This window comes from Cyphomyrmex costatus, unplaced genomic scaffold (genome assembly GCF_001594065.2).
Source record: "Cyphomyrmex costatus isolate MS0001 unplaced genomic scaffold, Ccosl1.0 scaffold270, whole genome shotgun sequence".
NCBI lineage: Eukaryota > Metazoa > Arthropoda > Insecta > Hymenoptera > Formicidae > Cyphomyrmex > Cyphomyrmex costatus.
This window is the reverse complement of record NW_017276800.1, coordinates 524,286-541,371: the sequence shown is the minus strand read 5'-3', so window position 1 is coordinate 541,371 and position 17,086 is coordinate 524,286. Positions and strand designations below refer to the sequence as shown.

Genomic DNA, 17,086 nt, shown 5'->3' with positions numbered 1-17,086 from the left:
TAAGCATAGTTTTCTCCAATAATAAAAGTAACTACGACAAAACGACAATACAGTATCTATAAATATTAGGGATGTAATGAAAGTGGTTATAGCGAAAGCGAATGCGAAAACGAAAGAAAAAAATTTTTTGCGAAAGCGAATGCGAATGCGAAAGATCTTTTTTTTCTGCTGAATGATTAAATCAGCCACAATTACAGACAGTCACGAAAAATAATATATAACATTTAAAAAATATTGCTAATTCCTATTCAAATTATTGAATGATGGATTGAAAGAGATGAATGCAAATGTGTAAATTAGTATTTGCATATGAACGACTTATTTATTTTAAATTAAATAATCAAATAAAATACAAAATACATTAATTATAATTAGTGCAACTTTGCTCCCGCCGTTTTCATATAGATAGTTTTAGCGGTAAGTGGTGGTCGAAATAAATAGATCATAGACGTCATACAATAAACTTGAACATCTGTTAACATAACCCCCATAGAAACATTAGTCGATTTGTGTCTGTATCATAAAGTTATTTTCGATTGAAAATGTCAGTGTATGAGCCAAATTCTCGTCATTTGCGGGAAGCTTTAATTTTCTGCTTCAATATGAAGAAATCTGTGGCTGAGGCTCATCGAATGCTCTCAAATACTTATGGTGAGGCCGCTTAACTGCCGTAGTTTAAATTTATCTATATTAAATTTTTATTTAATAAATTTTATTTAATAAATTTATGCTTACGCCTTAAAAAAAATATTTTTTAAGGCAAACAAATACCTAGAAACTTTGCATATAAAATCATATTGAATTCTTTGTAAAAACACAATAAAGGTAAGAGGCGATGGCAATGACTTCTCAAGGAATCCATAATGGCGGATCGGATCCTAAGTCTCCCTAACCATCGCATCGCCCGCCGCAAAGCCGCGTGTACGCGTTCCTGCCCGACGAGAAAATACACGCTCCAAGTTATTTAAAAAACAACCCATTTCACTCCGTTATCTCGATCAGAGAGCACGAAGGATCGCCTAAAATATTTCTTCCTCTACGTTGTACCAAAGTTTCGAACAAAATGATCACTCGCTCGTCAATGAGAACAATACTATTCAAATCCTTAATTATACATATATTGCGTCGTAAACCGTGGCTTATTATAAAAATGACCTTCCACTACAGCAGCACTACATCTATCCAGTAGAATCATATTGTAGCCATTTACTTAGTAAATAATAAAACTGTAAATTTATTTTTTTATTCCAACGATCAATAAAGCAAAAATCACACAGGGACAATTGCAGATAGAGTTTCAACTACATTTAGGAAATAGCAAAAGAATGCAGCATATGCCAGTTTGTTCCGTGGACACGCTGTTTTATCGTCCAAATATCATATAATAAATGTATCCGCCCTCGTGAAACTCTGAATTCGTGTTCCGACCGGAATAATAACGACGGATGGAAGCGCGCTACGATAACGCTCCGTTAATTATTCTACTCGCTAGAAGAAAAAAAAGTGTGGAATTCTGGCGTTGACTAGCGCGTCGTAACCCTACTTCCTGACTCGTTATTTCGTTGTTCAAGTCGGCCGACCGTATTTGGGTATCTCGACCGGGCAATCGCTCGATGAAATTGAGCGATTAGACGTGCGCCGCTCGAGTCGTCAGGAAAGACGAAACGTGACTACGAGATTTCTCGCTATTTACACACCGCTAAATCGGATAACGGCGGTTTCGCGGTCTCTGGTTCGCTCTTCAAGTATCCTCTTCTTTAATTATATACTACCCGTAATTAATCGTCGATATCTCGATCGAAACGAACGCGAGTGTTTCGCGATTTTTGCGTTTAAATTTGCACGAATTTTGCAATGAAAATTAAATGTGCACCGAGCGACATTATACGCCACAGATGAGCGATATCGAGAGACGCGACTGATATACACATACAGAATAAGGAAATACTCACCAGCGAGTCTACCTCCGGATCCGCAATGTAATACGGCTTCTCTTGTCTGATCTGTAACACATATAGACACACATATAAGTTCATTATTAATTAGATCCAGCGTAATTGCGGCGGTATTAAAGCTATATGGACGATCGTATCATCTCGGTGCAAATACATATACGCACACATAAGCACAAGCAAACCTCGCGCGCTACATCCTCATCTTCTTTTCTTCAAGCGATTTCCTTCGCGTGCTTCCTCTTAATTGGACCCCTACTGTTCAATTCGTACGTACAGAAACGGAAACGCGTCAGGGAACGCGATGGAATCCCGACGGCAAATCGAGAAGGCAGACAGCAATAGAGGAAACGAAGAGGCGGTGAGATTCTCACAAGCATTTTCATGGCGCTGCGCCATGCGTGGCGTCCCGATGGAAAGAAAAACAAAACTTTCATCTCTTTAGCATTGGAATTATTTATTTTACGATAAACGAAGGCAAAAAAAGGACTAATCTCCTTTCAATATTCGAGCCAGTAATGTGAGATTAGGATCCTGTCAGGATCTGTCTTATCTCACACAAGTCTGTCTCTTTTTCTCTTTTTCCTTTGTGTTTCTCTTTCTCTCTCTTTCGTTGTGAGATCAATTACCACCGAAGAAACATTATAGCTGTATACAAATAAATTATCAAAATAAATTAATCAGAAAAGCAATTTTGTTTCTACTTGTGCTTCATTTTTATTTTGCAAAAAAATTAGCGGAAGATTCTTAAAATTATTATAATATCGTCATTTATTCTTCACGAGGTTGAATTCAGACGGATTGAATGACTTCTCTCTTACGGTGTCTTATTATCCGAAGAAGAATCGAGAAATGTGAGGTTTAGTTGCTTCTCTATGAAAGAAAAAAATTGGAGTAACGAAATATTGTCCGTACGCACGAATTCCCAGGCAAGAGTGTGTATTCATGAGTCGGGGGGAGGGGAGAGGATTCTGAATGAAAGTTCTTTCTTGTTCCAGTGTGTAGATAATGAAGGCGTCCCGTGCGACAAAAATACTGTCAACTATACGTAGGGAAGGTAAAAAGGAGGCTAGTATACTGACGTAGTGTATTATGAGCTGTTAAAATCGACTGAAACAATCACAGGCGATCGCAATTGATGCGTTTCAGCCGAGTATTGAAAGACAAACGGCCACAATACAACGAGAGACACTATAAAGTGATTTTGCAGCATGACAATGCTCGACCTCATGTTGCAAAAGTGGTCAAGACATACTTGGAAACGTTGAAATGGGAAGCTCTACCCCCCTCCCCCCCGCTGTATTCACCAGACGTTGCTCCTTCTGACTATCACTTATTTCAATCAATAGCACACGGCCTGGCTGACCAGCACTTCCGGTCTTATCAAGAAGTAAAAAATTGGATCGATTCGTGAGTCGATCGTCTCAAAAGATGACCAGTTTTTTCGACGCGGGATTCGTACGCTGCTCAAAAGATGAGAGAAAGTAGTGGCCAGCGATGGACAATATTTTGAATCATAAATGTATAACCAGTTTTTTACAATAAAGCCTCGAATTTCGAGAAAAAAAACGGCGGGAGCAAAGTTGCACACCATAAAAATACAATAAAATATATTTTTATTCTTGAATCTTGTATTGCAACTCGTAAATACATAAAATAAACTGACTCCTATAACTCTTAAGTAAAATAACTCAATATACTTTTTATTAAGTCAACATAAAATAAAATTCTTCTAAGAATTTCTTTCGTTGTGAGATCAATTACCACCGAAGAAACATTATAGCTGTATACAAATAAATTATCAAAATAAATTAATCAGAAAAGCAATTTTGTTTCTACTTGTGCTTCATTTTTATTTTGCAAAAAAATTAGCGGAAGATTCTTAAAATTATTATAATATCGTCATTTATTCTTCACGAGGTTGAATTCAGACGGATTGAATGACTTCTCTCTTACGGTGTCTTATTATCCGAAGAAGAATCGAGAAATGTGAGGTTTAGTTGCTTCTCTATGAAAGAAAAAAATTGGAGTAACGAAATATTGTCCGTACGCACGAATTCCCAGGCAAGAGTGTGTATTCATGAGTCGGGGGGAGGGGGGAGGATTCTGAATGAAAGTTCTTTCTTGTTCCAGTGTGTAGATAATGAAGGCGTCCCGTGCGACAAAAATACTGTCAACTATACGTAGGGAAGGTAAAAAGGAGGCTAGTATACTTACTAGGGATGTAACGAAAGTGGTTATAGCGAAAGCGAATGCGAAAACGAAAGAAAAAAAATTTTTTTGCGAATGCGAAAAATCTTTTTTTTCTGCTGAATGATTAAATCAGCCATAATTACAGACAGTCACAAAAAATAATATATAATATTTAAAAAATATTGCTAATTCCTATTCAAATTATTGAATGATGGATTGAGAGAGATGAATGCAAATGTGTAAATTAGTATTTGCATATAAACGACTTATTTATTTTAAATTAAATAATCAAAAAAAAATACAAAATACATTAATTATAATTATATAAAATAAAAATACAATAAAATATATTTTTATTCTTGAATCTTGTATTGCAACTCGTAAATACATACATAAAATAAACTGACTCATATAACTTTAAGTAAAATAACTCAATATACTTTTTATTAAGTCAACATAAAATAAAATTCTTTTAAGAATTAGTTATACTTTTATATTATATACTTAATAAGAATAAGTATTACTTATTAGCTTATTTAGATTGGCAAACCAAAACGAATGAAATGTAAACTGCTTTTCCACCATCTAATGTGCCCTCGGTGAAGCTGCGAATTCCACGGGCCGGACAAAATCTTTCGTTAAAACTTTCGCATAATTAGATGCGAAAGCAAAAACGAAAGCGAAAGTCTAAAATGATGCGAAAGGTTCGCTTTCGCATATGCGAAAGCGAATATTCGTTACATCCCCTTAGTACTTACATGACCCCGTCACCATACTTTTTAATCAGATAAGCAAGATTACAAATTGTAAACAACCTATTCTATTTCCCTTTCTTCCTCTTACTTTTAATTCTTTGTACACAATTTTTCCTGAAACGATAGTTGTTCGTACACTACATGTAGTACTGATGCATCTATATAGAAAAGGTTGACAACAATTCGAGAAACAAAAAGATTCACAATGATAACAGAGTAATGAAAAATGGGAAAATTGACGAAATTAGTCAGTGTTTAATTCTACAATAATCGCACAGTACATTCCATCTAGCTTACATCGTTTGGACAACAATATATATAGGAAGAAATAACTCGTTACAGTATTGAAACAGTGACACAATATAGGTTTCCGTAGAAGGAAAAAGCGCGGTATCATCGCACGATGATGGCGGAGGAAATCGTTCTCGTACGAGAATGTTCGATGAGAAAACAAACATCGATAGATGCGTATAGAAACGTCAGCTTTTGCTGGCTGTCAGGCGAATAACTCAACGCGCGCGAGCGCGCGGCGGAGGTGGTAAAAATATTGTGCGATAATATTTAGAGAATGCTCTCGTTCGGGCACGCGGGGTGTCTGTTCTTCGGGGCGACTTCGTGTGCACGTACGAGCACCACATGGAGGAAAATACACATGTGTATTGCGTACGTGGTGCGCCGATCCTGCCGAGAGATATACGAAGCAGCTGCTTTGGAGGCTGCTGCTGATGCTGCTGCTCTCTCTTGCCTCTACTATTGCTGCCGCCCCCTCGAACCCTTCGTAAAACCCTTCCCTCCTGAGCAGTTGGAGAATTCTAAGTAGACTGGAATACGTGACACGAGCGAAAAACTTTCAAATTTCTTTTCATTTATCTCTCGATATTAAATACTCTAAATAGTGATGTACAACATTAATAAGCTTCAAAGAATATCTATTGATTTAATGTTGCAAACAATTTTATGCAAATGAAAAGAAACAGAAATATAAAGAGAGTTTTCATTATTTTCATTTTTGTCTCACATCTTATGTGATAATAATGTAATTTTTAGTAATTACAAAAATAGAGCAATGCAAAATAATGCCAAATATTATATGTATCTTGTACGAGTTTTCTAAAGCCAAAATAAAGAACACTTTTTCTAATTTACTCAAATAATGAGATCTAATTCAACATAAACTCTCTAAAAGAATAAAATAAAAAAATAAGATTTCTTCCGCGCGATCAGACAACACAGAATTATACATATATATAAGACTTTCTTAAATACTAGCGTGGTTGATTTCTCTTATATCTCTTGCAATTATTAAGATAAGTATTTTCGAAAGTTTTTTCACGCATATTATCGTCAGTTCGAGTATTCGAGAGAATGTAACAAAAAATAATTTTGTATTATTTGCAGAAGCCGGCAAACATCAAAAGCCGAAAAGAAAAGAAATTGTACACAATAACACAAACGATTTCAAGGTTTGGAACGTACAAAAACAAGAAAATTTTCAGACGTAAATTTTCCTTTACTCAAATATCCTATTCAGACAGGGAATATTTTACAAGCTTTTCAACATTTTCAAAAGAAGAAATATGCGTGACAAAAAATGTTATATATATATATATATATATAATTTGAGAAGTATCGTTTCCATTAAATCTATACGCGCACAATTTTTAAGTCCGCTTTCAAAATACTCCTTTCAGTGTAAGTAATTAACATGATTGTGAACTACCCAAAGCACTGCATACAATTCGACATTTAAATTAGTGAGAGTTAATGAATGATTCTAAGTGATACGAATGACTGCACGGCACGTGTTTTTGTAAACGACATGACACGAGCGACTCGCGAGGAGGAGAACCTCACGGCAGAGCGCGTGATACCGCGTGATCGCTATTGCGTGGTAACACACACGTCAAAACGGGGAGATATTTACGCTAGAACGCGATAATTGCGAAATTGTAGCACGGCAAGACCGCTGGCGATAGTCGTGCGGCTCGTAACAACAAAATTAAACGTGTATACACGACTGGTGTTGAAACAATTAAAACGAGAAAATCTGAAACGTGTCGGAAATGCACAAATCGAAATAGTTGTAGAGAACTATTAAACTTGCAATAGTCCTGAAACATGTTTTGTTTCACAAATATTCGCACCGACGTGCGAAAGATCACATTAATCAAGACATACAACGATAAGTATGCATTTTTAATATTGTACGTATAAAAAAAATGTATCAAAAGTACCGTGAGACTTTTCTCATCTGCTATAAATTTCATTATTAAATAGGTATCAAGTATTTAAATTTAAATATCTTTAATTTAAAATTTTATTAAACATAACGATTTGGTTACATTTTAACATTCGATTAATTTCTAATTAAAATTTGATGATCACTGTGAATATAGTCTAATTCACCGATGACATCGCGATAGCATCAGATAATGGAAAACCGGTTCGAATATAACCTACTCACACTAGTCAGTTTTACGTGGGTTTCGTTTAGTTAATTGACCTCGAATCTTAAAACTGAAGCATCTCGATGGCGCGGCATTTCTCGTAACGGTTTGTTAATTCTTTAGATCATATTATATCGTATTATCAATGATTTTCGCATAAAGATTTCTCAATGTAAAAACATTTTAACGACTACAGCGTTTATCTATATGTAGCATTTTTGTCAAACACACAAGCTCTTTGAATCATGGAACTGAACAGAAGGAAGTCAATAAATATCCTAGAAGAAAGAAAACTGACAGCTTTGTTGAGAATGCATTCATCATCGATGCGGGAATAGCATTTTATGAGAGCTTAATATTACTAGAAATATAGATGCATCCTCATTATATCAATAAAAATCGCTACAGAATCTTTCTTTTCGATCATCTCTTTCTTTCCTTATATTTGTCTGTGTCCACGGAAAGATAATCGTGATGAGTGTACGCACACCTATACGTGTCTCCATATTCAGCTTTGGCAGTTTCGACTTTTGTTCAAAATACAACTATATATATAGAAGGGAGAATATTTGTCAATGGCTAATAGTAGCGATACACATAGATAAATTGTCAAAAATTGTCGGAAAATTATTTGAAATATAAATAAATAGCTTTCTCTTTTATGTACACATAATGCTTAACTGCCTCTCGTGTTGCTGTTAACCAGTAGAAAAATAATAGACTGATAACATGGTTAATCATAAATTTCCTTATGCGACAAAATTCTTTTAAAGTCAAGTCTTTACGTATATAAATAGATAAGTATGGATCAAGGGCTTTTATTCATAGTCGAGCGAACACCGCGACGTTCATTTAACCGGCAAGATTCACGTAAAGGTCGGATACACGACCGTGAGTGAGGCGGCGAAGCGCAAGTAAATTTTTCGACGCGGTCGCCGGCGATGATCGCGAAAAAAAAAACGAGATGCCTCTTTTGACGGGTGAAAAAAAGGTGCAACAAAGGCACAGCGTAACGTAGCGCAGCGGGGGTACACCCGATGGCACGTTGCAGCCAGGCTTCGGCGACGTCGAAGGTAACGAGTGCGCGCGCGCGAACCAAGGTAGAGAAAGAGAACGAAAAGTCCGAGGGCAGGGAGCGGAGAGAGAGAGAGAGAGAGAGAGAGCGAATATAGAAGGGCATAAGAGGGCACGGAAGACTGGAACATCGCGGCCCCATAGGGCACACGATGTGTGGACCACAAGGGGGGGCCGAGGGGGGATAATAGTGGATCCATTGAATAGATCAATTTACAATGGCAGAAAATGAGCAGTTCCCCACTCCCATCTTGCATCGTATGCCCCTCTCGACGCCTCTCCGGCTCCCCTACTGCCATCACCGGCTCGACTCTCCACACTTCGGTGCTTCTCACGACTCGACGACCGCTGTGGTCGGGCCCCAACTGAAGATCGCGCATGCGCTGTGCCCCACGGCAGCCATAGCGCATGCGTGCACGCATGCACGCGCGCACGCACGCAACGAAACGCGAAATAATCCCGCGCACAGCATGCGGCCCTTTTGTCGTACGGCCCTATCGCCGCGGTGGTACTGATACACGGGGTGAGAAGGGGACATCGAGGGATACGACGACGAGGGCATGGCTCACACGGCACGCCTCAGAAACCGCCGCAAGAGGATTGTCACCTGCTTATCTGCCGACGTGCATCGCGTCGCGTGTTGTGTGTGTGCGTGAGATCTACGCGCCTAGTGACGGCCTTCAAAGGCAACGCTCGCTCGAATATCGATGCTTACAAAGTGTTGATTTGAGATGTATGATACATTGGAGATGCGTTCTCGCGTGAAAGAAAAAATAGACATAAATATAGAAAGAAAAATGGGATACGCTGATTTCAATTTAGTTAAATAGTTTTCAATTAACGCAAAGTGAATGTTATGCTATCAAAACGATTAAGTATAGTAAACCAATGTTAAATGACAATGTTAAATTAAAAATAGTCTTTCGCGAATTTCAAACCTTAATAAATGCTAAAAATTAATGTATTACTCATATTGAAACAATGCGCAAGAATATATCTGATTGAGATAACAGAAGTGTATCAGTTAACAATTAATATAAACTAATTATAAATCTCTCAAACAAATGTTTTGTTTTTACCGCGATATTATACACACTCTAAATATACGTATACAATTTTAATTATAATAAAACGGAACACAATTTTTCTCTTGCATAATTTCATCACTTTCATTTATCCAATTGTATCCATTTCCTTTTCCACGCGCGTTGACTATTTATTTACCGAATCGTTATTAAAAAATCAAGATATGTACATAGAGAAGGAAAAGATGACTCTGTCAATTTCTACTTTGATACTGTACGAGTTTAATCATGGAACTAACTTGGACGCGCCAAGAGAGAAAAAGAAAAATATTTGAGTAAAAAGCGGCGTCATATTGAGGTGCGATATACACGCACCACGGCATCGTCGTCGCGGAGTAAACGTTCCGTAGTCATAAGCATTATTTTTCGCGCATTTTGAAATGCATCTTATGGTGCGCCTTATTAAGATGCAAATATCATGTCGGTTGCCGCCGGGTATCTTCGACCTGGTATACAGCAGTGCAGTGTAATAACGTCGACGCTGGTTCGTAGATAAATAATATAGAAACGCAAGATTCGCGACTTGACTATATTCCGCCGCTTTCTCTATCGAGGAAAAAGAGCTGAAGGAAAAGATACGCGTTCGATTATCTCGAAAATCTCGATACGCCGGAAATTTGGAGCGTTCTCTTATCGTCTACTGGTGCTTTTCGGCATCAACAAGACAAAATAATGTATACACATACGGGTCGCCACTTTATCCTACCTCGCGCCGAGGCTTAACTCTTATCTCGTTATCTCAGCATAGCGTTGCTCAAAGCCACTGCTACCGTATTACTACCGACACCCTATATTTAGATGTAAGACTCGACGAATTTCTTTTCCTTCCAACGATAATAACGCGTCAACGAAATCGCGTGAGCGTAAGTCATTCGCGAAAATTCTTGTGATCGTATACCATACTGTTAAAACATATTATCTATTACCTTAAGAATTTGAAAATTAATGATGCATCATGCATAATATAAAATGCTACGGTATCGGTTCAGTCGCATAATGCCACGTGAAAATAACTGGAGGTTACAGCTATCTAACGGTACAACGCGTAATGGGTCCGCGATACCCTTCAATCTAAATGTGCTGAATTCGTTTGCATCGCTTCACCATAAGCAAACGAACATGATAACATTTTTATTGCCCGCGTTCTGTCGCCTCAACTTAATATGTTGTCGTGAATGCTATACTTCTAGAAAATTACGTAAAAAAAGCAGGCAAAAGTGAAGGAGTCTTCTTCATTACGCTTCACATTCAAAATATCATTTTCGATTTATTTCCAACTCTAATCACGTTTCTCGTAACAAAAAAAATTTATTATTTCCAGTGTAAACCGAGAGAGAGAGAGAGAGAGAGAGAGAGATCACACGCGTCCGCATCATATATGTATAGTTACATTCATATCAAAACGCTTAGTTACATAAGTCACATTAATTAGTTCAATATCTTTGAAGTAGAGCACTTGGAAGTGCTTGGAAGTGCGCGAATAACAGGAAGAAAACGTGACATTTCAGTGACATGAAATATTCATTCTTTTACTTTCCTACCATCGAATGACATTAGTCGTTGCGACCATGTATATCACGTTATCGATGCAAATGTCTGCGGCGAGCAAATTATCTATAGAAAACACGCGGAAACTCGCGTTGGAGACTGGTATACTTTCCAAGAGACCTTCGAATAGACCTACGTGCGCGCGATCTGGCACGCAGACGGCAAAATGGTATGTTTTAAAAGGTCCAAATCGTTTCACGGCATGCGGCCCCATGGGCTCTCGAGTTACCTACGCGTGTCCTTGGGGGGACCTGCCTCAGGTGAGCCGCTAGAGGGAAAGAAAAAATAGGAAGAGAGTAAGAGAAAAGGAAAAAAAAGTCTTCTGCTTCGTATAGCTAGAACGAGGCCCGTATATATACCCAGGCCCCAGGTCTTTCAACGGTAATCCTAAAAATAAGTCCCACGAATAGGAGGAGGCAGCAGCAGGGTTCTTCTTCTTCTTCGAGGCTTAAGACACGCTAGCGAGTCTCGTGCGTGGATCTACTGTACTTTCGAGACGACGAAACGCGCTTCTCCTCGTGACTCATGCGAAGACCCGAAAATCCCTTCAGGACATTCTCTCACGGAAGAATCGCGCGCGACAGTTCGCCAACAAAATTGTCAGATTTTCGTCAAGATTTCTCGCGCGTCCAAGGATCTTTTAAAACATACCAAAGAATCGTAAAAATGGCTCACAGTTATAACTGTTATAACTCTATATATTTAAAAAATCCTTTTATTTTTAAATCCCACACTCAAGTGAGTCAGTCTGCAGGTAGAAAATATCATCCCCAATTACATACGATCATTTATTAATTGTAACATGTAAATTTCACATTCCCAAGATAAAGCTATTTTCTATTACCTAATTCTATTAATAAAAAAACTCATAAATCTGGTTACAACAGCACGCATATAGTTTTCCTCTATATCTACATAAAATAAACTTACTTGTTTTGAGAAAACGGCAATGTCCTCGTTGAAGCTTTCTGACGAACAAACGTCACCACCGGCTACACCAGGCTCGCGCGGTGTACACGTTGCCAACTCGCACTTTTCGAATATGAGTGCGAGAAGCGGGAACAGGGGGTGTCTGAAAGAAGAAGTGAGAGAATAAAGATAACGGGAATAACGCAAGATGAGTATACGCCGCGCTAACGGAGCGTATTTCGCAAAGCAACGTCGGTCTCGGTAAGCATGCTAATTAACGGCGCAATCTTTCGAGCTTCTGGCCCGATTCATTTCTGCGAAGAGACGATAAATTATTATCCGATGCTCGCGCGATATTACATAATGAGCGTCGGCGCTTGCGAAAGGAGGCGCGCGCGAAAACCTCGCGAACGAAACAAACTTGGCGTTCACGAATGTAATTAATTAAGATGGATATAACTAGTAGAGATCTCTCTCGCGTGCGTGCCACAGGCATAAAGAAATATACAGTATAATAATGCTTCTTCGTGACGAGAGAGACAAGAGTCTTAAAACGATAGACTGCGACGACGAAGAGGTCTTCTCTTCGCGAGTGAAATAGCGTTTCTCGAATCGTCGTCGAGGCGTGGTGGCCCGCGTGCGAAAAAGTGATCTGAATCGACACAAAGTCTCGTCCGCACGGCGCGGCGGTAGACCGGCCGCACGTTTTTCTCTTATCCGCGTATAGCGTTTTTCTCTTATCCGCGCGTGACCGACGGGGTGGGCCGCCTGTTAGCGCTACGAGGACGCAATTAACTCGGACAACCGTGCGGTGGCAGAAGAAGCAAAATCTGGCGTGAAGCGCTTAACCGAAAAGCAGGGGACTACTTTACTGCTGTTCGCGCGGAAAAAAATTATTCCGACGCCTCTATACATACTCGTTCGCGCGTAACAACCGCACATACAACCGCAAGAAAACGACGATATACGCGGAAAAACTTATAAGACTCTGATTACTAAGTCTTCGTATTATGTGTATTACACCGACATTTTTCCGCTCGAGCGCGCGCAGAATAATTTTACACTTTATTTTCTGTAAGACACTATCAGCAGTAATCAAAGCAGAATACACACACAACTTTTACTATTTTTCTTTCTTCTTAGCTCAATTTATTCGTGATTCGTGGACACGCATAGACATGGTATTATATCCAGAAACAACAGTCGATAATAACGAAGAACGGCAACTCTCTCGCCAATAACTATCGGGGCAAAGTAACACATGTGCGTTCGTAGAAAACCGCCAATTCAATGGAAAGAGCGCATGCTAAATAATGAAAACAGTCGCAAACCGTTCTTACTTTTCGCTTACTTTTATTTCGATTTAAGGTACGCTTTTATCGATCACGTTAAATCCAAACACGCATCTAAAGATACCACTCAAAGTTCAGCTACCACGGGGTATAAATCGATACAAGTCATTTAAATGAAATTCAATTAACTTGTTTTTCAAATGAAAAAAGCGAAACATAAAATGGCTATATTAATAAATAGCTGTATTTATAATTAAAAGCTAATAAAAAATGCAAAAAGTGCTGCCGAAAAAACATTCTTTATCGAGAATTCTTAAGGTAATTCCAGAAATAAAGAGATATGGAGAAAGAAAGAGAGAAGGAAAGATCTACCGTCGCGTATACCACTCGATAATATTCCTATGTGCGTATAAGCGCATGTTGTTACATGTAAAGTACGGTTGCAGCATTAGAAGGATAAGATAAGATTAGAGCGGTGCCTGTGCAACATCGTTGCAACCAGGCAGGGCCTTAATATCATCATCGAGGTTTAAAGCTCTCTGACAGCTCTCGAATTATTTACTTGTTGATATAATATATAACTACTTTGCTCACAGAGGAATTTTTCGTTTACATTACATTATTAAATCACTTGTATATGAAATTTAACCTTAGTGCAAAAGGCGGACGTATTTACCATTGTAGTTATGCAAATGCAATTGACGTCATTTTGAAGTTAAACGAAGCTTACATCAACTTCTAATTTGCGTTCGTATCATTAACATTTTGCTTTAGAATTTGTCAAACGATCAGTCGTATGTAAATTAGGGACACAGGTGGACAAGAGGTGATAAGAGAGTATAATCTAAATACAATGCACAAAGTAAATTTCGACAAAACAACGCGTTTAATTTGTATGATTTTTCAGATCATTTTCAGATGACTGTTACCGAATACAGTGCTATCCCTCAAAAATTACGCACAACTATCTAAAATATCCTAGCGGCTAGAAAATCAAACTCAATAAATGCAACAAAATTCGAAATATAAAATCTTTAGCTTAAAAACGTTTTGCAAATAAATAAATCATTAAGCATCGCTATATAAACAGGCTATACTACACTTTTATATGTATACGAGATGTATGACGACGTCGTCGGTTAAAAGTGACCATTGACACGGATTTTTAGCTCGCGGCTCGTCCCGTCCTATGGGGTTATACAATTTCAAAGACGGCGATGAAACCCTAGAGGGGTCTCGGCCCTCGAGAGGAGAGAGAGAGCGGCGCGAACGTGGTAGCCGCCAAGGTGGAGGCGTTGTGTGCGCATGGTAGCGGGTCGCGTCTCGCGGCGTGGCGGACATAAAACGATTCGGAACGAATTTCGACAAATTGACGTGGCCGCCGCGAGCAACGTACTCTCTTGCGCGCCAACCTAACCGAACCGACCGACCGACCGACCACCACTACACTCTGAACGAACTGACCAGGCGAAAAAAAAGTCCCGTCGTCTTTACCCCTTTCGCCCGCCAACACCACACGGTACGGTCTTACCTACAAGTCTTTTTTTCTTTTTACTTTCTCCTTGTCCATATCTCTATCGCCTCTACTTGCCGCGCGGCGCGGTTCCTCCTCTCGAACTCTATCCCCAGCACTACGGGTCCGTCCACTACCGGATAATCGATTTAACGCAACGGTAATTGTTAATTTAGATTTTTCGCTCGCTCTCCCAGCCGTATTGAAAGCCGTATCTTCTGTCTCCTTCTTATACTTCTAATGAGATCGAAAGATGCGGCTAAACGCCGCGATTCATGAGATCGTTTTCGAGTAGATTAGGAAACGTTTAAAAACTCGCACGGACCAAAGCGATGGTAACCATCAAATCCGGCGAATAAGATTTGTGATTCTCAACGTGTGCGATCTCAGCGATCTCGCTTAGTCTTTTCTCAGGCCTCGCGCGAGGCCAATCGGATGCCACAGTTTCCCCTCTTTATCCGCGGTCAAGAAAACCATTGAGTGCGTTACGAGCCGCGATTGAACGCGGCGCGCGGTACTTTAAGTGCACGTTTCTTGAAAACGCGGTCGCGCGCGGTGCAACAACAAAGTGCAACGTCGATGACAAACGACGGGCAGAAACGAGGTGTCAGAATGACGGAACCGCAAAACGTAATGATATGATTGGGCCGTTGTACGCCGTACGGGGGATGTTTGTGGTTTTGCGGTTTCCGCCCCTCAAATCGACGCCTCTTCCCTCTTTTTTCCTCGCCCTCTCTGTCTCTTTCTCTATGCCTCCCCCATTCTATGTCTCTTATTGTTGCGCACAAACATCGTCAATGTCACGCTGTGCCGCGGTTTACGATTTGCTAAACGACAGCGACGCGTTTTCGCGTGCATGGCTTAATTTTGTTAGCGGCGTAATTTCGATAATGTCTTTCCATTTTGTCGCAAATGCGAAAAAACCACGGTCACAGTACTGGTGCGCGTATAATAATCGAATTATCTCGAAACGACAAGAAAGAAAAGATGAAATATCCAAAGAAAGCCAAAAATGATTAACGCTCATTTCCACCAATGCCAGATTAACTTTAATCTCGGTTCAATTTACTCTTTGTTTTTTTCTAGTTATAAAAATTAGAAAAAGATAAACAATAAGTTAAACCGAGATTAAAGTTAATCTTTATTGGTGGAAATTAAAGTAAGTGTGATATAATTTTATTCCAATTCCCTATCATTTACACAAAAATAACCGCATTACATGTAAATTGATTCGCAATGTTTATTGATCGAGTCAGATATTGTTTTCATGCAAATAAAATTTTTTCCAGAAAGTCGTATTAATTTTCATATTAATTTTCAGTAAAAAATCAAATAAATTTTATGATACAAGAGACAAAATAAATATTTCGAAATTTTATTTTTTCAATTTATAATGTATATTACTTAATTCTAAATATTGAATCTTAAAGCCGTATGTAATAACAATCAAACCATATAATTTTTGTATAAAAATTACTATTTTCCTCTTTTACAAATTCGAATCGATCCTTTTCCAGGATTAAAAGTATACGCATTAATACGTGTCTGGAGAGTTTATTATTTACGAAATAGTAGTTCACAGATTAGTAGGTTGCACAAAGAAACAACACGTGATGTTTTTAAAATTGAACTTACAATTAGACGCATCTATAATTAAAAGTTATTGATATTAAAATTATATTGTTTATATATATATCAATGAAATCACCAATTGTGAGAACAATATCTATAGTTCTTACTATTTCACCGAGCAATCGATAATTGAACGATAGTGCTTCTCCGTTTGTCGGACGATAAATTGTCGCTTGGATTTGCGTAAGACTCGCAAGACGTTTAATCCGTAAACGACCCCTTGCATAAGCCGCCAAGATTCCAGTGATTGGTTAGTTTCATCTTCACGTTACATCCGGTTCTTACATAAAACTTCAATAGGATAATTTCGATGTCGTGATAAAAAAACTATTATATACAAGATTCTTTCTCCATATTATTTTAAACATTATTTGACCATGCCGTATTAAATGTATCACTGTATAATATACCTTTTAGTTACTAAATTAAGGAAATACTGACAAGTATGTGTGTTATTATTTAAATGTTATTATTGAAAATTTAGTAAAAAAAAAATGTATTAAAATAAATCGTATGTTACATTGTTAAAAGTTTCATTTGTACGCGTACGTGAAAAAAAAGTACAATATATACATCTGTATTCTTTTATTTTATTATAAAGCGTACGTAAGTAAGATCCATCTTTATACATTTATGCAACTTGTTTTAAAAATCATCCTGTGCGATAAAATGCATTAAGATGTCCC

General features: G+C 38.3%; 1 protein-coding gene across 1 annotated transcript in view; it reads right to left on the bottom strand.

The window, feature by feature from the left end:
• hth (Meis homeobox homothorax) overlaps positions 1–17,086 on the bottom strand; it is a 369,578-nt gene that overhangs the window by 341,000 nt on the left and 11,492 nt on the right. The window contains exons 3-4 of the mRNA XM_018540853.1: positions 11,985–12,126; positions 1,953–2,003 (exon numbers count right to left, since the gene is read on the bottom strand). Of these exons, the coding sequence (XP_018396355.1) occupies positions 1,953–2,003; positions 11,985–12,126 (193 nt within the window). The remainder of the gene's footprint in view (positions 1–1,952; positions 2,004–11,984; positions 12,127–17,086) is intronic.